This window comes from Chanodichthys erythropterus, chromosome 16 (assembly GCF_024489055.1).
Source record: "Chanodichthys erythropterus isolate Z2021 chromosome 16, ASM2448905v1, whole genome shotgun sequence".
Taxonomy (NCBI): domain Eukaryota; kingdom Metazoa; phylum Chordata; class Actinopteri; order Cypriniformes; family Xenocyprididae; genus Chanodichthys; species Chanodichthys erythropterus.
In genome coordinates this window covers 25,600,170-25,622,718 of record NC_090236.1, presented here as the reverse complement: position 1 = coordinate 25,622,718, position 22,549 = coordinate 25,600,170, and the positions used below count along the sequence as shown (strand labels likewise).

The following is a 22,549-nucleotide window of genomic DNA, read 5'->3' as shown; positions in this document are numbered from 1 at the left end:
CTACTCACATATATACTACCCTGTCTGTGGCGCATCATCAGATTTCTGAGTAAACCAGCTTCACTGAGGTCTCCCAGTCTGATCATGTCATCCACACCCTCCACTGAGGTGGGGTGCATAGGCTTAAGACTGGCCCTCTCCCCCTCTGAGATAAAGTGGTCCTGGGAAAACCATCACAATATTTGAGATCCATCTGATTAGACAAGTATGGATTAACTACAACACTAAAGAATGTGTTGTGATATAATATTTCATTGGCATATAGAGGAGAGTGTGGCAAGTTGTCACATTTTTACTCAAGTGAATATTTATTTAATTAATTTTCTGTATAGACACTTTTCTTAAAGTCTTGACCAAAAAACAACAACAAAAAAAAAAACCAGATAAATTGGCAAAACTAAAAAAACTTTGAGGAAACAGAAATCCCAGCCCAGCTTTAGGGTAAATTTAAGTTTGTCTAAATTAAAAGAAACTTCATAAAGTTCATAAAGCTCAAAATAATGAAACAATTCAGATTGCTTAAAATGTGTCAGTTTTGTGAACTCAAAAGAAAAAACAAGTTTTAAACACTTATAAAAGTTCATTTGATTAAACTAATTAGTTTAATTTGAGTTCACCCTACTCAAACCAATTAATTTTGAGCATTAGGGTTTACAGAACGGATATTACACATTTTATGAAGTTGTTATCACAATGAAACTGCCATTAAACAGCCTATTATGGGTTTTTAGTTGTTAAAAAAAACTAACATTATGATTAATATTTATTATTATTCATTTAATTTATTCCATACATGTTGCTTCACAATTACAAAACTGTAAAAATAGTAAAATGAGAAACAAGACTACATACAATAACAAGCCTTTTAAGTGTAAAAGTTACTGCATGATATGCAAAATGCAATCAAAAAACAGAAAAAAATATCTGCACTACTAAAGATTCTCCCAATTCCAATGACAGTTTGAGAAAATGGTTTTACAGCTGAGGTTTAATAATCGCCATGGACTAATTGAAAAATGTAGGCTATAACATTTAAAACACAAGTGACAATTTGATCCACACGACATTTATGAGAAATACACTTGTTTTGAGAACACACATTAGCAAAAATATGAGTATAGTGTAATTTTAGATGGAGGACAGAATTCACAAAAAAATACATATTTACTTAATTTAAGTATTTCAAAACCAGCACACAAACCCACTGCTATATAAAGCCTCTGTGAGAACTAGCCCGGTCTCTCCTACTGTATAAGTCATCTTATGAGTCATCATTTTTACCTTCCCTTCATCATCAACCAGGCAATACCGTCCACTCTCTGAGATCTTCACACACCCTCCAATAGGAACCCCAATACTGGAGTCAATCCAGAAGTGGTCCCCCTAGATTCAGATTCACATTAACTACATTTTAATACCAAACACTGCCCACAACCAACTTAAAGCCTTGAAAATGTAATTCAATGAATTGTTCACATCAATACAAATGTATTGCTTCTGTAAAATAAAGTAAAATAAAAAACATCACTGTGACAAATAAAATGAGAAACAAATAAATTAATTAATTAAGAGTCATAAAATGAATTACCTTTTTTAACATCACCATTTGGACAATCCTTTTTGTATCACAGGCATCTAACTAAAATGAAAAACCAAAAAAGGCACTTAAATAAATATATTAACCGGCTGGAAATGTAACCCTCATCGAAGCATATACAGCTAAAAACTATGACTTGTATGAATGGCAATCTTGTTTGTAACCGGAGATAACACACCCTTACTGACCAGTTCCAAGAAGGAATTAAAAATCATACGTGGCCAAAAATACTTTTTGCATCCGCTTGTGTGACAGCAACAAGGAAGTGTCCCTAGTTTTCATCTCTTTATGGCCCCTAGACTTTGCTCCATCGTGTGCTGATTTTCACCATCAACCACTGAGGGCTGGGAATGGACGTCACCACCAGTCTGAGAGATTCATTCTTTAAGTTTCCAATGTGCTGAACTGCAAACAAAGTAAACAGCAAATCACTAGTTAGACAAGGACTTCAAAACCAAGAGATTCTTAGTGGTTTGAGACATTTACATGTGAAATTTGAAATCTTATCAAAAAAAAATCCCCTATCTTTTAACCACGCACCACATGTGCCTTTTGGACTTTTCACGCAAGGGGAAGATGGTACCAGAGGACATCTTTATTATTTGAGTCAGAGCGGCTGTTAAGCAGTAAAATTGTGAGATTCTAGAGTATACATTCATTTACATAGTCTCAGTGAACAGATACTGGACTGTAATGTAATTGCTTGGACGTCATATAAGCAGTTGTTTTCATAGTGACTGTGATGTTGCATGCATAGATTATGGAGCAGCCAGCAGGTTTCAAAGTGCACACTTAAGGATAACACAAATGCTCCTTCGTTTCCTGGAGGTTGATCGTAAAGGGCTCAGCATAAAAAAGCTTCAGTATTGTAGCTGTCACTTAGATAAGAGTAATTAATTATTATGTTTGAGGAATAAGGACAGCAAAGTGTTAAGTTCTGTGTTATTTAGTCTCCATGGAGATAAGACAGCTGGTTGACCCTAGAAAACAATAAATTACTTAAGAAAGGAGGGATCAATTATTTAAGCGCATAGAAACTCTGAACACACCCTACAAACCGATAACCATTACTTATCTAAAAGCCCCTATGACAAACAGACAATGATCTTGATTTGGACAGTGGCTTCATTATATAAACAATAATACAAAAAAAAAGGTTTGTATAGTCAGAAAGGGAAAAATAACAATAAACAATAAGCAGCACCCGATTTTCAGTTTTTCAGAAAAAAACAAAAACAAAAAAAACCATAGAACCTATAAAGGGCTACTTGTTTTAATGAATTAAATATTACCAATTTAATATGGGTTAAAACTACATAGCCTCGTTTAAAAGTTTGGGGTCCGAATTAATACTTTTATTAAGAAAGGACACATTAAACTGATCAAAATGTATCATGGTTTTCAGCACAACTGATTTCAACACTGATAATAATAAATGTTCCTAGAGCAGCAAATCAGCATAATAGAATGATTTCTGATGGATCATGTGACACTGAAGACTGGAGTAATGATGCTGAAAATTCAGCTTTGACACCACAGGAATAAATAATATTTTAAAACATAATCAAATAGAAGAGAGTTATTTTAAATTCACAATATTACTGTTTTTCTGTGTGTATGATAAGTGCATAAAGTAAAATCAGTATTTTAATTTATTTTCAAAAGTAAAATCTGCTGATTTGAATATTTATTTATTTTAGGGAAACTGATAGATTTTAAAGGATTCACCCAAAAATAAAAATTCTGTCATTAATTACTTACCTTCATATTGTTCTAAATCCTTAAAAACTTCAAGTTCATCTTCAGAACACAAATTAAGATATTTTTTTGTCCGAGAGCTTTCTGACCCCCAATAGACGTAATTACTAGAGCTGGATATTGACACAATTTTCACAATTCGATTCGATTACTATTCACATGCTTTCGATTCGATTATTTTGGATGTAGCATTTCAGTTACGGTAAGCTACATGGCAAATTTTCTAGAGGAAACAAATCTCTCAACTAATGCTGTAAACATATAGGCCTAAGTCAGTTGGTAGGCCTACTACTATAATAATATTGAAGGTTAAATTAACTTATATATATATATATATAAACACTTAAATTACACTCAATTATGTTTTTATTATAAATAAAGTTTAGAATTACATAATCATATTTCTACTCCAATTCGTTTTTTTTAAATATAAACATTTAAATCGCGGCTGTCATAACTGATTTATTCAAACATGCATTATTGAAGAACATTAAAAATTATAATGAATATGTAACGTGCATAGCTATATTTATCAGAAGCTTTCTAGAGTTTCTAGCTGACTAATGAGTTTATGGTCACTGAATATATTTTTCTGAGGTAAATGTGACGTTACGTGAAATTGTTTACAAGCTGTTTTATTGACATCTTTCCGAGGTTGAAACACTGAGCTAATACACGAGACATGATACGGATTTCAGTAAGTTTTACTGTAGGCCTATATTTTAACATACCTTCAGATGTTTAGTCACGTTTATTTCCCGCTGTAACTGGTATTAAACTAAAGCGGAGGAGAGAATGTGTCATGTCACATTAAACAGCGCCAAAACGGTATTTATTTTTTGAATCTCATAAGATGGACGTCATTTGAAATCTGAGACTTTGCTTCATATAAAAAGTAACAAAGCACAAAGATTATTGCTATTTATTGGATGGGAGGCCCTACATATTCTGCTCATTCATCAACTGAAAACAGACTAAGGATTCTTGGGATTTAAGAATCGATATCGGTTCGTAAAAATGAGAATAGATTAAAATCGAGAAATCAATATTTTTTTACCCAGCCCTAGTGATTAACACTTCAATAAAGACATTGCTAAAATAGTCCACGTGACTGCAGTGGTTCAACCTTCATGTTATGAAGCGATGAGAAAACATTGTGCACAAAAAAATAAAATAAAAAAAAATAATAATGACTTCATTAAATTTCTTCTTTTCCGTGTCAGCCTCTGACACTGTTCACTTTGTTAACACAGTGCAGTGCTTCCGGGTTACACGTCAGAATGTCAGCTCAGCATCACATTTATGCATCGTGGTGCTTACGTGAACAACATCGGAGACTGACATGGAAGAGAAGAAAATAAATAAAGTTGTTATTTTGGTTTTTTTTTTTTGTTTGTTTTTTTTGCGCACGAAAAAACCCTACAGTGAATGGAAGTCTAAATACAGTGGTAAAACCATGGTTTTGTGTAACCAGTAGCTTGATTTGGGGGGAGGGAATACACTAATATCTAGGTTTAGATTTCTGAGAGTTAAATAAGACTTAAAAAAAAAAACCAAACATCTGCAGATACATGTACAAAGTATCTTTACTTCAGCAGTGAAGTGCAACATGAAATGCCATTCATAATGAAACTGAGTGATCAAACAGTATACAACGCTTTATCTTTGCCACGAATGACACTGCTTCAAGCAACTTAACTGGAAAAATAAACATAATATTGTTCAATTAAGAAGAAAAAAAAATTGGAAGAGGGCTTATTTTTTTATATTTATATATACACTTAGGTTTAACTTACATACAAATATCTCTGAATTCTGAGTGACATCTCATATCTGAACATGATTCTCACCACCCTTAATGCATGAATGAAATCACACCCGACCAAAGAGCAAACCCAGAGAGCCATAGCTGGTGCAACGCTTGCAAGACTGATGATACATGAAACAATCCTCACAAATCGACAGACAATGACATGAGAATGCAATATGAGTCAGACATTCAGACTCTGTTTAACCTTCGCAGAAAAACTGCTTCCATCACAACAAAACCATGTTTTATGAGGCACACAGAAAGGCACAATACTCCATTTCACCAAAGCACCTTTAACGTTTCCCACAAATCATATGTGGTAAAATACTCCAGTCTTTTTTCCTTTAAGACAGCGAGGATGGTGTTGTTATGGCTTCTCAATTCTTATTGTTTCAAGTGCTACAATACAAAAATGGAAACCTTTTGGTATGAAGGGCCATTACGAAATACTGCCATCTGGTGTTTAATACAGTACAGACAACTGTCAATACCAGGCCATCATCGTTCAAGGCACCCTAATGATAAAGTGGTGAATATAATCTATGGACTTGAAGACAAACAGCATTGCTTGTACTGATATCTGCTAATGTATAACTTAAAAATGGAGTCTTCAACATCCAATAACTTCCCCAAAAGATCTCTTTGTGACCGAGTTGTCTTGTTTAAAATAAAACATTTAGACATTCATATTTCAGTGAAGATACAGTTAAAGATGCATGTTGTGGTTAATTTAACATTGTCGTTTCCTAGAGCTTCTATGTGTGCTGGGAGAGGAAGGGCTTGCCAGATAAAGACGTCTTGCCATCAGATCAGGACTCAAAGTGAATCTCTTCTGGTAGAGACAGAGTGAGGCAGGGCAGTGCGCCTGCATGCTAGAGGTCATGGAGCAGGAGGTTCTGTGGTCATGCTGAACCCTGTCCCACATCAGGTAGGTGTGGCCCAGTCCATGTATCTCACGCTCTGTCCTTACGCTTCAGCTTATTTAGCTTCTTAGTGCTGCTGTTCTTGTTGAGCAGCTTCATGACACGCTCCTTGTGATCCAGCACCTTTAACATGGAATCACGGGCTTCCGTGATCTGGTCCATCACCAGCTTGCAGCGCTGCATGTTGCCCTATGCGGTGAAACAGTATTATGATTAACATCAATTGTGTAACTACCACTCCAAAGTTTGGGGTCAGTAAGATGTTTTGTTTTTTGAAAGACTTACAAGATTTCTATTTCAAATAAATGATTTTGTACTTTCTATTCATCAATCCTGGAAAAAAAATATAATGAAGGATCACGTGACACTGAATACTGACAAAATTCAGCTTTGCATCACAGCAATAAATTACATTTTAAATGTATTAAAATAGAACATTTTAAATTGTAATAATATTTCACAATAGTACTGCTTTTACTGCATTTATTTTATCTGGTGAGCATGAGAGACTTACTGACCCCAAACTTTTAAAAACATTTTTAAAATTGCCTAATTTTTAGTTTGCCTGATTGACTAAATAAATCAGTACAGAAAACGGGGGTCTGAAGAAACATTTTTTTTACATTTTAAATGCAGATATTCTGGTTCATGTTCTGACAGATAACCAATAAATGGTGGATATTAAAAGAACATTTAAATTATTTTAAATGCAACAAGAAAATTTAAGCATCACACCATAACAGAGTATGAAAAATGTATATTCATTTTGAGATTCGCTAGTAATATAAATGTAAAAATAGAGAAAATGAGCATGTAATAGTGAAGACTTCGATACCAAGTTGGTACTGAAATTTTAAAAATGTGACACTTTGAGCGCTGTTCAAGAGATTCATAAACACCTCTGATTGGCTTTTGTGTTCAAGCGCTCAACATATATGTCTGTAATTGGTTACAATGATCAATGCACAGGAGTGTTTGTACACCGTAACAGAGTACACCGTATTTTGTCATGGGAAATAGTCACCCCAGTTTGGCTTTCTACTTCTTTAGATAACTGCAGTGAACTTGCATCTTCAACCCTCCTCATCAGAAGACGCTCCTGTCGAGGTGTTAACTTCCCTGGACGTCTCTGTGAGATGGTTGCAGTTTCATCTTTTTAAAATTTTTGTGCCACTTTTGCTATAGTATTCTGACTTATAAGTAAAGCTTTGCTGATCTTCTTGTAGCGTCCACCTTTCTGGTATAAAGAAATTATTTTCTTTCTCATGTCTTGTGACATTTCTCTTCCATGTGGTGCCATTGCTGACAGCATGAAATGGGAAGGGGTTTTAACACCCTTTTATACTCATCTGTCTGCTGGACACCTGTGTAATGAATAATTAGACTCACCTGTGGTTGAATTCTTGTTAAATTAGACATTTGTAGTCTAAAATTTAGCTTTGCTCCAGAGACTTTCAGTGTAGTGTACTAATTTTTGCATCACACTAATTTGAGTAAAACTGAAAAATTTGTTCTCCAAGTTTTATTAACAACCTTTCTTTCATGTTATAAGTTAAACAGATGTTATATAAAACTTAGTCTTGTCAACATTTTGGAAATTGTTTTTGTGTTCAGTGAGATTAAAATTTAACTTTTCAAAGGGGGTGTACTCATTTACACTGAGCACTGTATCTGATGAGCACGTGAACACAATGGATAATCAGAGGCGTTTTTGAATTCACTCAACAGCGCTCAAAGTCACATTTTTAAAATTTCAGTATCGACATTTGACAAAACTAGCATGTAATATCCAATTAATTAAAATAACTACATAGCTCTAATATCAGATAACTGACATGGTACCAATATATTGTGCATATACTGATAGATCTCCAGAAGAAGATTTAAAGGAACACTCCACTTTTTTTGAAAATAGGCTCATTTTCCAACTCCCCTAGAGTTAAACAGTTGAGTTTTACCGTTTTCGAATCCATTCAGCCGATCTCCGGTTCTGGCGGTACCACTTTTAGCATAGCTTAGCATAGTTCATTGAATCTGATTAGACCGTTAGCATCGCGCTTAAAAATGACCAAAGAGTTTTGATATTTTTCCTATTTAAAACTTGACTCTTCTGTAGTTAAATCGTGTACTGAGACCGACGGAAAATAAAAAGTTGTGATTTTCTAGGCTGATATGGCTAGGAACTATACTCTCATTCAGGCGTAATAATCAAGGAACTTTGCTGCCGTTCCATGGCTGCAGCAGTGCAATGATATTACGCAGCACCCGTGAGCCCCTGCTTGCACAGGGAACGTGCCTTGCAACCATGGAGACGTTTGTGAGAGACGCTGCGTAATATCATTGCACTGCTGCAGCCATGATACGGCAGCAAAGTTCCTTGATTATTACGCCTGAATGAGAGTATAGTTCCTAGCCATATCAGCCTAGAAAATCGCAACTTTTCATTTTCCGCCGGTCTTAGTACACGATGTAACTACAGAAGAGTTTTAAATAGGAAAAATATCAAAACTCTTTGGTCATTTTTAAGCGTAATGCTAACTGTCTAATCAGATTCAATGAACTATGCTAAGTTATGCTAAAAGTGGTACCGCCAGAACCAGAGATCGGCTGAATGGATTCGAAAACGGTAAAACTCAACTTTTTAACTCTAGGGGAGTTGGAAAATGAGCCTATTTTCAAAAAAAGTGGAGTGTTCCTTTAAGCAAGTAAAAGTTTTAATCTTGCTGATAGCCCATTTGAAAGTGATCATGTGTTGTTAAAAGTGATCAGTGGCTCTTACCTGTATGAGCTCATTTATACGGTGAAGATCATCATCGGCTCCGGCCTTTTTCTTCGGGATGAGGCCTTCCTGGAGAGTCGTCAGACGACTATAGACATCATGCTCCAGATTAGTCTGCAGGCAAACATTTGTTTTGAAGCTTGATGTATGACTGTTATGACTGAATCAAAGCCGGTTACTGGTAAAGAGAAAGTTTTACCAGCTGCATGAGCTGAGCTGCACAGAGGTGAATTTTCCAGCCCTGGGCTCTGCACACCACGCCCTTCTGATTGGCCACATCCTGCAGGGTTCCCTTCTTGTCCTCTGATTGGATAACACATGCTGGTATTAATTAATGATTGATGACAGACTATATTTATCGTATTAATGCAAAATGGACAATAAGATACTGTGTGATTAGCCTAGACAGACCCTTGACACGGATGTCACTGTATCTCTGAAAGTGATGATACGCCGCCTTCCAGGGGTTACGGTAGTGCCGCAGCAGAGTGATTGGAGGCCGGACTCGGGTAGGAACATGCCGAACTCCCTCTTCATCTGCAGTGAAACACAAATCATTACACAGCTTTTGATAAGTCAAAACTACAGCTAGTCCCACAATCGCTGCCATCAGAGGAAGTGTCGGTACTAGTCATCTCCAGAACAACTTGTGAACTACAAAGAGGATTCTGTTCTTTATCTCTACGTGGATTTATCTTATTCCAGCATTTATCTTATTACATTTGGCCTCAGTTCAATTATGTTACGACACCATCGCTGTTGTCATTTCATAATGTACTATTTAGAACAAAGGTTGGCGGACTTTCACAGGTAGAAGGCAGTAAGGAGTCTTAAAATGTTCCACAGAGAAAGAAGTGATTTTTTTTTTCCAGACAACAATCTAAAAATTTTACTAAAACACTGCTGAAATTATCAAAACAATGGCACTGACATATTTTAAGATAAGTCAGTGCAAGTTGCTTTAAGTTAAAACAGCTCAGAAATGTATTTTAGTCTGGGACTATTGTATTGTGCATTTTAGTGTGCCACTATTTTCATGGCAATCTTCTTCCAACTAGCAGTAGCCTTCTGCAATGCAGATTACTACAATAATTTAACTTAAATTATTAAATCGTTATTTTATCATTTTATTTATTTAAATTATAAAACATTTTATAAAACAATTATAAATACATTTATAAAGATGTGAAATAATATGCAAAATATCATGCTAGTATTTGCAGTTCTCCTCTGGCCCCCTGATTGATTAGTTGGGGACACTTCATTGATTTCAGTGCACTGACACTATTGGATGAGAAGTGCTGGATGATGACAACAGCGGCTTTACAGATGAACTGAACACAGTTATTGAACCGAACTGAATCAACACTGAACTGACTTAAATTGAATAATCACTGTTTTTTATTGTCTTCTTAGAGCTGCATTACAGCAGAATTGAATGCTGTTTGCATCTCTGAATCATTTTCCCATTTATCCCTGTAAAGCTGCTTTGAAACTATCTGTATTGTATAAAGTGCTATATAAATAAAAGTGACTTGACTAGTGAATTTAATTTATGCCAATTCTAATAAAAAAAAAAAAATAAAACATTGTCCTATTAAGTGAAAACCCAGATTATCAGTATGTTGTTGAGTTATGTTGATTCTGACAGTATAAAACTTAAAAAAAAAAAAAAAAAAAAACTATAAAATGAAATTTTACACTTACACGTCCTAATTGAAATAAGGCTTAATCCTGGCTTAGCCTAAGCCAGTGCCTTTAGCAAAACATTTACACAATGCATCCCATAACCTTGTACTCCAGTTATATCAGATCAGATGCACGATGATCTTTGCTTGAAATGTTATGAACAGCAGCTATACTAATTATTTTCCATTTGCTTTTCTGTTTTATCTCGGGATGCCCATACAGAGGTAACTAGAGACAATGACTGCTCCAGTTTAGATCCAGCCTCTTACAAAGACTTGACAGATGACCAAACACCTGTGAGAGATGGCTCCAACTCTTCAGACTTCAGATGATGTCACCTCTGAATCCACATGCACTACTGCCAAATTTTCTATATATTGTAATCATTATGTTCAGAACTTGTCATAATTACTTTAATGAGCTTATTGTTTCTGCTTAAACTTAATACATGTTAGCTAACTGCATGATTTATATTATCTTAGAACTGTACGCTTCTGAAATACGGACATTACTTGGACAGTAACCTACAGTAAAGACACATGCATTTCTGTAAAGCTGCTTTGAAACGATATGCATTCATAGTAATAAATGTGAATTGAATTAAATTGAAAACTCTCAGATTATCGAACCTCAGATTCAAGAACCTTTCTAGATCTTGGTAAATCATCTTCATTTTCAAAAAAGAAACCGCTAGCTTACCTATGTATTCTTTAGGAGGGGATTTGCGTTTCTCTGCACGTAGGCTGAGGGGTTTGGGTGGGAATTTCTCTTCATCTGTGCTGTTGGTTTCCATCATCTCACTCTCCTCAGTGGAGATAATGTGCTGTTGCTTGCGGGGTTTCTTTCTGGGTGAGGCTCCTAGGGTGACATCTGTAGCAGGGACTGCCAACATCTGTGCACCGCTGTTTGGACCTGATGCCACTGAGAGGGTTTGAGGTGAAAGAAACTGCTTCATCAGTTAAACTGTTAAATCAGTTGAATCTGGCTCCTGATGTGTGTCTCTAAAGTATCACATCATTATCTTTTCAGTATTTCAGTTTATAAACAATGTAGCACACAATGAGAAGAGTATACAAAATACTCATTGAATAAATTAATCTCAGTCAAATATAAGCGGTTTAATTTTCAGGCTAATATATAGGTTGACTACTAGTGTAAAACCGTTTTTGTATAAAGATCTCACCTGGTTTTGTACTATCCATAGGCTCCGCCTCTTGCTTAATATTCATCTCTGGGAGGGTGGAGCTGATGGCACATGCTGAAGTGGTGCTGGCTGCTGGCTGAGTAGGCGGGGCCACCACATTAGCCATGGAGGGGATTGGCGGGGTGACTGCCATGGCAGCGGGTATGGCTGAGAGAGCAGGAGAGGGTTGGGAGGGAGGCGTGGCTGACGTCATTAGGGAGGGGAGAGGTTGAGAGGCCAGCTGGGAGGGAGGTGGTCCCACATGTTGTGGTTGCTGTTCATTTCCTTGGCTAGGAATAGCTTCTATTGCCGCAGCTACTGATGGAGCGAGGCTCATGTGGATGTCAGGTTTGTGCTTCACTCTGCCAAAGGGTTTGGAGATAAAGAGTTAGATAACAGCTCTTTTGGCATTAAAAAACTACTGTCAGGATTTACTAAAGACACGCAGTGCAAAATTAGCACTGAAAAGGCGTGGACAGTTGTTTTTTCAGCCGACCTCATTGCATATGTATTTTTAGGAGTTTCCCTTTTAGATGCAAAATTTATGGGAGGAGTGTATTTAAATGAATCACGCAACGTGATTTACTAATCTCTGCTCTCGTCAATTTACTGGTATTTGCACCATTATTTAACACCCCAAAAAAAGCATGTCTTAGCCCATTTTGCAACATGGCTGCATGGCACAGAGAGCGCGTGGCAGAAGGAAGAAACTATTTTCCACGCATATTAATTTCTTCGGAATGCCAGAGGAAGACGATATCCAAGCATATACACACACAGGCCAACATGGCTTGCTAAATGATATTAGGCCTATATATGTGTACATGTTTGTCAGATTATATGTAACAAGTGGCACCTGTGTCAACCCGCACCTTATGAGAGCATCAGCTCTGCTTATTTGTGACCCAACGCTAATTTGCGCTGCTCTTGTTAGATTGTGTTGGTCATTATGTAAATGATTTGACTGCATCTGTGTTCTTTAATTTTCGCATCAGCATTAGATTGCGCACAAAACTTGCCACTCCCATCGGCGCATTTGTGGAATTGCGCTCTTACGCCAATTTGCCCCGTTTAGTAAATCTGGCCCTTAGTGTTTATAAAGCTGAGCTGCAATTGAAAACCAAGTGATATTTAAAAGACTAGGATGAAGGTGTTGAAAGGTTAAATCCCCCAAAAATGAAATTTCTGTTATTAATTACCCACCCTCATGTCGTTGCAAACCCTAATCACCTTCGTTATTCTTCGAAACACAAATTAAGATATTTTTGATAAAATCCAAGAGGTTTTTTTTTTTAAAAAGGTTGAGAATTTCAAGGTCCAGAAAAGTAGTAAAAATAGTTAAAATAGTCAACGTGACTACAGTGGTTCAACCTTAATATTATGAAGCAACGAAGCAACCATTTGTGCAAAAACAAAACAAAAATTAACTTTATTCAACAAATTCATCTCTCCCCTGTCATTCTCCTACGCAGTTTACGTTGCAGCGCTCTTGGATTTCATCAAAATATCTTCATTTGTGTTCTGAAGACTAATGAAGGTCTTGCAGGTTTGGAACGACATAAGGGTGAGCAATTAATGACAAATTTCATTTTTGGGTGAACTAACCCTTTAAATAAACCTAAAGATCTCAAAATCAATTTGAATACTTCATACCCTGCAGGACGAGGTGATCCTGACGCACTCCTGATGTGTCCATCAATTCTGGGGGCTGTGGAGTCACTGAGCTGACCTGGGATCAGGTTCTTCCTAACAGCAGCACTTCAGTAAATCAAAAGAGATGGATTAATCTTGAGAATGTCAATCATTTTTTTCAAAAGTAATGTTAAACTACTAAAACATAGAACAAAAACTTTTTACAGGAGATTCAACATTGTTATTGTTAAAACTAAAATAGTTTTAACACTGACTCTCAAGAACAGGTGTTGGTCGTATTTCTCACTAAATTCAGAAAGAAAAAATATATCAAGTAAAGAAAATAAGGCCTATTTTAGAACCAAAATTTAGCAAAAATAAATATAATTTTTTTCTTAATGATAATTAATAAGCAATTAACCACAGCCTTCTGTAAGGCTTCTGTGAGTGACAAGATTTAATTTAAGTAAATTCGTAAAGTTGCACTTGGAATCATGACAGTAGTAATTTATTTACTTATATTATAATTAATTTATTGTTTCATTTGTTTATCATTTTATAAATCATAGTGTCTGCACAAGATGATATTCATTATTGCATTACAGTAATGAAAACTTTTTTATTAGAATCAAACTTAATTTTTGTTTGTAATTTTGAGGTGAAATATGATCAGGACATCTCATAGTGAGATTTACACTTGAGCAATACTGCAAAGAACATGAAAAAAATGGGTTTATCATGTTTACCCTTCATTGGCAGGTTTCTTGCGCAGAATGCTGGGTCGAGGGGACGTCACAAGGGATGGGGTTCCAGCGTTGGCACTCTGATTGTGCGTCTGGGCCACAGTGGTAGCAGGCTGACTGTTGTTGAACGCATTGCTAATAGAGTTAGCCACTAGAGTCGAACCATCAGCCAGTACAACTGAAGAAAAACACAACACCTTCATCAGTACAAATGTTTGACTTTAAGAAAGGTTTGTTTGCAGCGGTTTGGTATGAACACATGCAGAGAACTAAAGGTGGACCCTAATGTAAGATTCAGAGCTGATCTAAGGCTCCTCACCTGAAGCTTTAGACTCTGTTGGGGCTTGTTGTTGGTTGACTGGTGTAGGCTGAATGCTTGTGGTGGTGATCTGGGCAGACGTATGGAGGCCCTGGGCTGGGATGGGTGTGGGCTGGATGCCCTGCGCTGCCATGGCAGCCGGCTGGATGTTCTGAGTGTTGATCTGGGTAATGCGGTCCACCGTCATCAGCTGCATAGAGTTCAGATGAACTGCAGATGCAACTCCTACACTGGCTTGGGCAGGCATGGCTGCACTGGGTGCCTGAGCAGTAACTGTTTCCACACGAAAAACAAATGTTAATAACCAAAAGCCAAAATTAATTAGTGCCTACCAATTTTAATTATGTTTCCTGTGCAGGAAAGTAATTTAGCTTTATCTAACATTAATTTAAGCACCACATGGTACCTGGATAAGGGCGTATGGATGACACAGAGCTGGTGATGGGGGTGTAAGTGTGGGTCAGCGGATATGGTGCTGATGGGTAGGTAGGCAGGAAGTATTGAAACTGGACTGGAACAGATTGTCTGTGGGGAGCCATAAAATACCATTTTAAAAGCAGGGCAAACAGAATGAACCTGATCTGGAAATTGCCAGATCGAGCCCAAAAGCACACTTCAAATGTAAAGTGGGTGAAAAGAGCATAAATTCTTCATTATATTGATATATACCTGTTGTCAGTGCGGTTCTCCATGGTGATGGGGTTGGGAGAGGAACGATGACCAGAGATAGGGATGAGGTTGCCCCTTTCTCCAGTGTATTCAGACTGGATACGTGGTGATATGTGTGTGTTGGGCTGTGGAACCACTTTAGCTAAAAGTGACAGAGGGGGCAAAATGAACAGATAATTCCTCCAGGTACAACTTTAACCATTATACAAGAAAAATCTTTCTGGAAATCTGCTAGTAAAAACAATGCAAACAATTGTAAAGGCATTATAGTTAAGATGCTGTGCCATCTAGTTGGGATGTAGGCAATTGGTAACATCACTATAATAATTAGTTCCCTCAATTTACTAAATTGTGCGCACTATATAATAATTCGTTCCTTGGTTAAATCAAAACTAGGGAATTAATTATTATATTGTGGGCATGATTTACAATTTTTTTTTCCTGCATGTCATGTGCGGGGCTCTGTATGCTATACTTCTCCACACTATTGAAGTCAACTGAACTTGTGACCTTGTACCTCCAGTAGGTGGCAGCACACGACAGTGAACATAATCATGACATGCAAAAGTTACATTTGCTTTCACACTAAAGTTATTATATAGGAAAAAAGGGCATAACAGGGCAAAAAAAAAAAAAAAAAAGATTAGAAAGGGCTACGTTTTAATATACATTTTCCTACATCTTTAGAAGCAGTAAAACTATGACTGTAAAACTAACCTTGTAGCACAGGGTGAAGTCAGTATGTACATTAATGATGATTTAGGACAAAAATAATGTAATTTAATAGAAAAATATGTTAGTGGCTCTCTGTGGTGAGGCAGGATTTTGAACCACCTCCTGAGTCGTAGCTGGGCGCCATGGACAGATGCAGAGTGGCACCGCCAGCGTGCTCATAGAAAACAATTTGTTCGAATTTGTTGCTTGTCATCTGGAATGCGACCCCCTTTACATTATGAGACAATATATACCTATATTTCTGTGGTAATAGAAATAAAAACAATCCTAGAGCAGATAAGCTAAAGGTATCTTACCAACAGGGATGGTGGATGTGGTCACTGCTGTGGCATGAGAGGAGTGGGAGGCCACCGTCATAGTGACAATGTTGCCACTTGATAATTGAGTGTGGGGGGTGGAGCCTTTAAAAAAGGTGTTAAAATAACTTATCAGATACTTAGTACTCTAATATATCTGTAAACATATGTGCATAGATGCTTCTGAATCACAGGTGTGTAGAGTAGATTTATCACCTGTTGTAGTGGGTGATGGTGCAGTATTGGTGGCCTGAATTGGAGCCACTGTTGCGGCAGCAACAGGTGTCACAGTGCTGAAAATGGGCTTCTAAGGGAGGAAAAAAAAGGGGTGTGATTTTCCTTATGCTTCGTATTTAAAAAAATATATATTTCCAAAATATTCTGGGGCAGAATGATTTCAACCTGTGCAACAGAGTGCGGAAGTGCTTTCTGAGCAGCAATGGCAGGGTGGGAGGGCAGGGTGATCCGCGTGGGCGTGTCACGTGAGGGTGGAGGGCGTTGAATACTCAAGGTCGCTTGGGGTGGGTGGATTGTCACCGCAGAACGACTAGAATACAAAAAGACAAAATAATTTTCTACAGTTCAACTGCTATAAATTCAGTACATGTGTTTTATTTAAACTGGATGCATCTTACCCGTGTACCATTTCTCCAGAGTGGGCAGCCACTGTGGTGATGACCGGAGACTGAGGTCTGGTGGCAGTCACTGGAGCCACTACTGTAGGCAGCACTGCCGTAGAGGTAGTGACTATAGGCCTAGACTGTAACACAGATATGCATGAAATGCATCAGGCTTTGTAAACTCATCTGTGTTTAATATATACATCCCAAAATGAATGCCTAAAATGATCACAGATGTATTAACCTGAATTGGTTGATGGATAATGTGCTGGACTGTAGGCTGTCCCGTGGCGGAGCTTGGACCGGCCGCTGGTCTCAGCACTGTGGTTCCTTTGGAGCTTGACATCACAGCAGCGGCAGCCGCTCCTGTGAGAACAAAACAAAATCAGTTAGAGTACCAAAACAAAATTGTTTGATTTGAGAAGCAGCATATATCTACAAATTAACCTCTGGGTAAATGGGAGGTGAAAGGATGCTGAGGAGCAGTGGAGGATCCGATCTGCAGTGCAGGGGCTCCACTACGGATGATCTGCACGTTCGTCATTAGATGATGCAGGTTACCAGCGTGACCCTTATTGTGACAAAAAAAACAAAAACAAAAAAACAATAATCAAATAATTTTTTCTACCATTCTAATCTAAAATAACTAGTGTCCAACAAAATATTAAATAAATTATTAGATCACTATTATTCACTGAGTAAAATAATGTATATTAATAATTCATATTTATTATTTAATCTAAAAGCTGTTAATTAAAAAAAAAAAAAAAAAAATCACAATTACAAAAAACTGCAATAATTTTTTTAATATATATATATATATATATATATATATATATATATATATATATATATATATATATATATATATATATATATATATATATATATATATATATTTTATACACACACACACGAGAAACCAAATAACTTCTAATGCAGCAAAACTGATTTTTATTTATATTTATATCTAAAACTATTACCAACCTGCTGACCACTGATGGTTGCCACAGGAATACCAGAAGCCTGTGTAGACTCCATGGTAGCGGTGATATGACCAGGCACCTTAGGGGGGAGGGTGAGGTGGCCTGGTGTTGACACAGGTGCTGGAGCTATCACACGGCTTGGCATGGTTGTCTTTAGGGCAGACTGGATTAAAGAGAAGAGTGATGTAGGTAAACATGGACATGCTTTTTTTTCTCTACATTTGCTTACTTTTGACAAGAGGGATCAGCTTTATAAATTGAAGGTACTTGATTATCAAAGACCCCAAAAGACCCGTGTACCTTCAGAGGACCCTCAGTGAAGGCAAGGGAAAGACCCTGAGGGAGGTGGGATGGTGCTGCTGACACAGAGACGGGTGTCCCTGGCTGGATTGGGAGGTGCTGAGGGAGAGGAGGGGGCAGAGTCGGAGCTGTTCCGTGGGGCGGGGGCTGAGTCTGGGGTTGGGGGTAGGGTCGCACCACTACCGTCTCCAGCTTGTCATCTCTGAACACTGTGGCTCCGCTGGACATCAGCTCACGTGGAGCATGATTAGAATCTTCATGTCCTCCTTAATGAAATCACATTAGGTCAGGATTGATGGTGTGAAGTGTTAATGACAAACAAGCTTGTTGTCATCTACATTTTATATGCATTAATACCAGGGTTTTCAACCAGGGGTCTATTTTCAACTGCGGTACTGTTCAAAAATTTAGGGTCAGCAAGGTGCATTAAACTGATCAAAGGTGAGAGTAAAGACATTTATAAGGTTACAAAAGATTTTAGTGTCAAATAAATGCTGTTCTTTTGAACTTCCAACAAAGTATTATGGTTTCCACTAAAATATTAAAGACTCTGTGGTGAAATGTCTATGTTTATATGTCTATGTGGTGTTTTTAATAGACAATCCATGTACAAATTTATCAGTCAACACCATTGCTTAGTATTTTCTCCTTAAAACTAAAGTAAATAAAAGACATGTCTCTAAAACATGGTTTGAAATATGTACAAATATGTAACCAATCCCATCAACGTGTGGGCGGGCTTTAGCATATCATTAACTATCCTGAGAAGCAGGGGGGGTGTCAAAAGAAGCCAGATTATCCTGGTATATTTTTATGTTGAAATGGAAAAAGAAAAAAAAAAGGGTACATTTATCAATATAGCGGGTGAATTATGTACATGATGTATATTACAATGTGATGATGACAACTATATGCTTTTCTCCACTGACGTTCTAAATTGTTCAAAGCTTTTGTAAGGATGTTGATTTTTAGAAGGCAGCTGTCTGACTCTGAGATTATGAATGGAAACATTGTTTGTGTAACATTAGCAACTCGCTGTTTGATAACGTAGTCAAGCCAAAGGCTAATCATATTAATTATCATTATGTGTCTGATGTAGAAAGCAATACATAAAACACATTACCATTCTGATACACTGACTTGTAGACGAGCCTGTTTAAGTCGCTCTCACACTTCTTCTGAATCAGTTTCTGGTTCAAACATATATGGCTGAATTAAACCAGTATTTCCACATGCCATTGTGCAGCGTTTACTACAGTAATGACCGAGTGGATCAGGTATTCTGAGCTGGTGTGATTGAGTGGAGGCGGGGATAATATGCATATTCATAGATTCATGTATAGTAAATAAAGCAAAGGCATAGTTACATTCAAGCTATTTTAAGGCAGGAAGAAATAATTTGCACAGAAAAAAAAACAAAAAAACATTTAAACGTGTAATTTTGGTGATCAAAATGTGTTTTAATGAAAAAAATTGTTGACTACAGGGGGACTATTTTTTTTTTACAAGGTTTCCACTAAAATATTAAAGGATTAGTTCACTTCAGAATTAAAATTTCCTGACAATTTACTCACTCCCATGTCATCCAAGATGTTTGTCTTTCATTCTTCAGTTGAAAAGAAACTGAGGTTGAGGAAAACGTTCCAGGAAGGATGAAGGTCCAAATGCAGTTTCAAAGGGCTTTACACAATTCCAACCGAGGAGTAAGGGTAACGATTGGTCATTTTCTAAAAAATATAAATTTTATACTTTTTAACCAAAAAATGCTTATCTTGAACTCGCTCCGCAATGCGCCACGCATTATGTAATCATGTTGGAAAGGTCACATGTGATTCAGGCGGAAGTACCGCGTAAGGGCGAAAAACTCCATCCCATTTTCTCCTTCAACTTCAAAATCGTCCCAACAACCCTTGCTTTAGGCTGTTTGACTTATGGCAGGAACACACCAAGCCGATGCTGACAAACTAGTGGCGATGAAAGCAGACTGCGGGGTTGGCTCACATCGGCAGCGTCTGGGTCCAAAGTTGGCATGACACACCAAACCGACGCCGACAGCCAAGTAGCACGTCCGTTCTGCGCCTGCGTAAGATGAAATGCCTTTCCGTACCAACGGGTGGCAGTAGCTGAACAGCCAAACAGAATGATCAGATGGACTGACGGCAATTCAACCTGTTGAATCGGCTGATAAGCTGACAGTGCGGAACACACTGAGAAAACTTACTCGGCCAATGAACAAAAAATGCCTGATGGCCGACTGTCGGCTTTGTGTGTTCCTGCCTTTATGCTGCGTTCCAGACAAGTTTGGACATTCATCATGTTGACCACATGATGTCGCCATGACACAATGAGAGCATATTGTGTTTTTGTGTTAATTGTGGCAAAATAGAATAAAAATACAGCTGACGAAAAGCAAAAACAAAGGTAATATTATATGAACTTAATGTCTAATTTTAAAGCTTGTTTTTACGTTTTTATTCATTGGAAGCAGGATGCTTGGAAGTGATGTCAAATGATACGTCGCGCTGAGGTCGGGGGTTGATCGACGTGCCAAATGTCCGACTCTGAGTGGCGTTCCAGACGTTATTTCCTAGAAAGAGGTGGGAAAAATCCAAAATTCAATCTGTCTGGAACGCAGTATTTGTCTTTGCACGTTTGCTTTGTAAACACTTGCTCGGTACTTCCACCTACATCATACGTGACCTATCCGGTGTGATTACGTAATCCTATCCAGTGTGATTTTTTTTTTTTTTTTTTTTGAAAATGACCGATTGTTTCGCTAGACAACACCCTTATTCCTTGGCTGGGATCGTGTAGAGGCCTTTGAAGCTGCACTGAAACTGCAATTTGGACCTTCAACCCATTGAACCCGGTTTAAGTCCACTATCTGAAGAAAAATCCTGAAATATTTTCCTCAAAAACCTTAATTTCTGTTCGACTGAAGAAAAAAAGACAAACATCTTGGATCACAATGGGGTGAGTAAATCATCACAAAATTTTAATTCTGAAGTGAACTAATCCTTTTAGGTGCACAACTGTTTTCAATATTAAAAATAAGACATTTCTTGAGCACCAGATCAGCATATTAAAATGATTTCTCGAATGATTAGAATGAAAAGCATAATAGACTTCTTTAAAAAACTTTAAAATATCTTACCGACCCCAAAAATTTTATAGTAATGTATATAAATAAACATTTATGGTAAGCATTAATTAACATTACAGAGGTGTTGGAGTGAAGGTCTAGCTTGTTTAATACTAGTTTGTGTAAGTTAGAGTGTCCAAAACCTGTGTTCTTTTGACTTCCTGGAAGTCCTGTAGTGTTACTGCCAGGTGTTTGTCCTTGTCCCAGGCCAGATGGGAGCCCTGGACGTGGATAGTGCTGAGAACTCATCTTCACGACCTCTCACGTTCTTCCTGAGAAAAGCAGAACATAAAAAGGACATAATGCAGTGTACAACAGAGAAGATATACGCGTTTACTTCAAACAAAGAGCACATCACACTTGCTGCAGAATATTACTGGATTCTCTGAATGGCTCACACCTAAGACGTGTGATGTACAAACAATCCAGACAATAGCTTTAGCATGGTATATCTTTTTAAGACGTTTACCTTGCATTAATTTTAATATGAACCCAATAATAACAGCTATTAAAGTTAAATAAACCACAAAAAACCCACTGAAGGTATTTTCTACAAATATCAGCTACTCGCAATAGTGTCATCTCATTCAAATACGTTTATTGGGGTTATGACTAGGGTAATGATCTTCAATTTAACGACAAATTAAAAAGTAAAAGCATTTAAGCTGACTTTAATGTTTCTGGACGCAGCTGACTGTAACATTAACGGTTGTCAGGACACCAGAACTAGCTTTTGTACGTTACCCAATGTTGGACGAGCTCCTGAGTTTATCATGTAGCTGTGTTAAAAAACATATATGTAGTCGAATTTAAAATACTGATCACTGCATAACCATGTAATATTTATTTTATGATTAAGAATAAGTTTTAGAAAACAAAACGGTCAAGGCTGCTAGTAGCCCAAAAATCTTATGAGTCATTTCAAAGAGACATGATTATTACTTTCAGATGCACGCTAACGGTCGTAACCCTGCAACTGAAGAAATGTGTAAACGTCGAGTACATTATCCTAACAGCATTGTTGTGTTTACAAATGCAAAATCCCAGATTTACCGTAAACACGACGCCAGCACTCTCCATCCGCTTCGTATCCCGGCAAATCGACCATTGGTATCAATGGGAATCTAGCTTCAGTAAGTCGCTTCCGGTCCCGGATTTTTTAAAATAAAAGTCCTCGAACGCGGATTGACATGGTGCCTGAAGCATCACACATGGCCTTCTATAGCCATAAACAATATAATATTACTCTATTTATAACCATAAACAATTACATTCCACACACATGCGATTTATGTGCTTTAGATGTCATTTTGGTCTGTATTTTAGGATGCATATAGGTAAAAATTTGGTGTCTTTGAAATCTCGAGT

General features: G+C 37.3%; 2 protein-coding genes across 3 annotated transcripts in view; both read right to left on the bottom strand.

Moving 5' to 3' along the window:
• Nucleotides 1-1,829, bottom strand: part of myo7bb (myosin VIIBb) — a 33,155-nt gene extending 31,326 nt beyond the window's left edge. Inside the window, exons 1-4 of the mRNA XM_067364193.1 lie at nt 1,786-1,829; nt 1,589-1,639; nt 1,282-1,383; nt 9-161 (exon numbers count right to left, since the gene is read on the bottom strand). Of these exons, the coding sequence (XP_067220294.1) occupies nt 9-161; nt 1,282-1,383; nt 1,589-1,639; nt 1,786-1,812 (333 nt within the window). The 5' untranslated portion in view covers nt 1,813-1,829. The remainder of the gene's footprint in view (nt 1-8; nt 162-1,281; nt 1,384-1,588; nt 1,640-1,785) is intronic.
• Nucleotides 1,830-4,537: 2,708 nt separating this feature from the next.
• sap130b (Sin3A-associated protein b) lies at nt 4,538-22,303 on the bottom strand. 2 transcript variants are annotated; one of them, XM_067362404.1, is made up of 22 exons: nt 22,235-22,303; nt 21,325-21,453; nt 18,040-18,305; nt 17,741-17,902; nt 17,201-17,324; nt 16,998-17,119; nt 16,769-16,893; nt 16,536-16,680; nt 16,350-16,440; nt 16,134-16,238; nt 15,103-15,244; nt 14,840-14,958; nt 14,434-14,706; nt 14,118-14,292; nt 13,393-13,497; nt 11,740-12,101; nt 11,256-11,477; nt 9,279-9,404; nt 9,067-9,170; nt 8,868-8,981; nt 6,374-6,421; nt 6,185-6,277 (listed from the first exon to the last, which is right to left on the bottom strand). In XM_067362404.1, exons 2-21 carry the CDS (start codon nt 21,428-21,430, stop codon nt 6,416-6,418), a joined length of 2,994 nt encoding a protein of 997 aa, XP_067218505.1. In that variant the 5' UTR covers nt 21,431-21,453; nt 22,235-22,303; the 3' UTR covers nt 6,185-6,277; nt 6,374-6,415. The 2 variants fall into 2 exon arrangements, with proteins under 2 accessions (XP_067218504.1, XP_067218505.1); XM_067362403.1 differs by lacking the exon at nt 6,374-6,421 and having other exon boundaries at nt 4,538-6,277.
• Between the last annotated feature and the right edge of the window lie 246 nt (nt 22,304-22,549).

Bases quoted from the DNA above. Each gene is read 5' to 3' on its own strand.
- sap130b (XM_067362403.1), bottom strand. From the start codon at position 21,430: ATGAGTTCTCAGCACTATCCACGTCCAGGGCTCCCATCTGGCCTGGGA. The intron at 16,681-16,768 runs GTAAGATGCATC...TTTGTATTCTAG, and splicing joins TCTGGAGAAATGGTACACGG to TCGTTCTGCGGTGACAATCC. The intron at 15,245-16,133 runs GTAAGATACCTT...TGTCACTTTTAG, and splicing joins CACATCCACCATCCCTGTTG to CTAAAGTGGTTCCACAGCCC.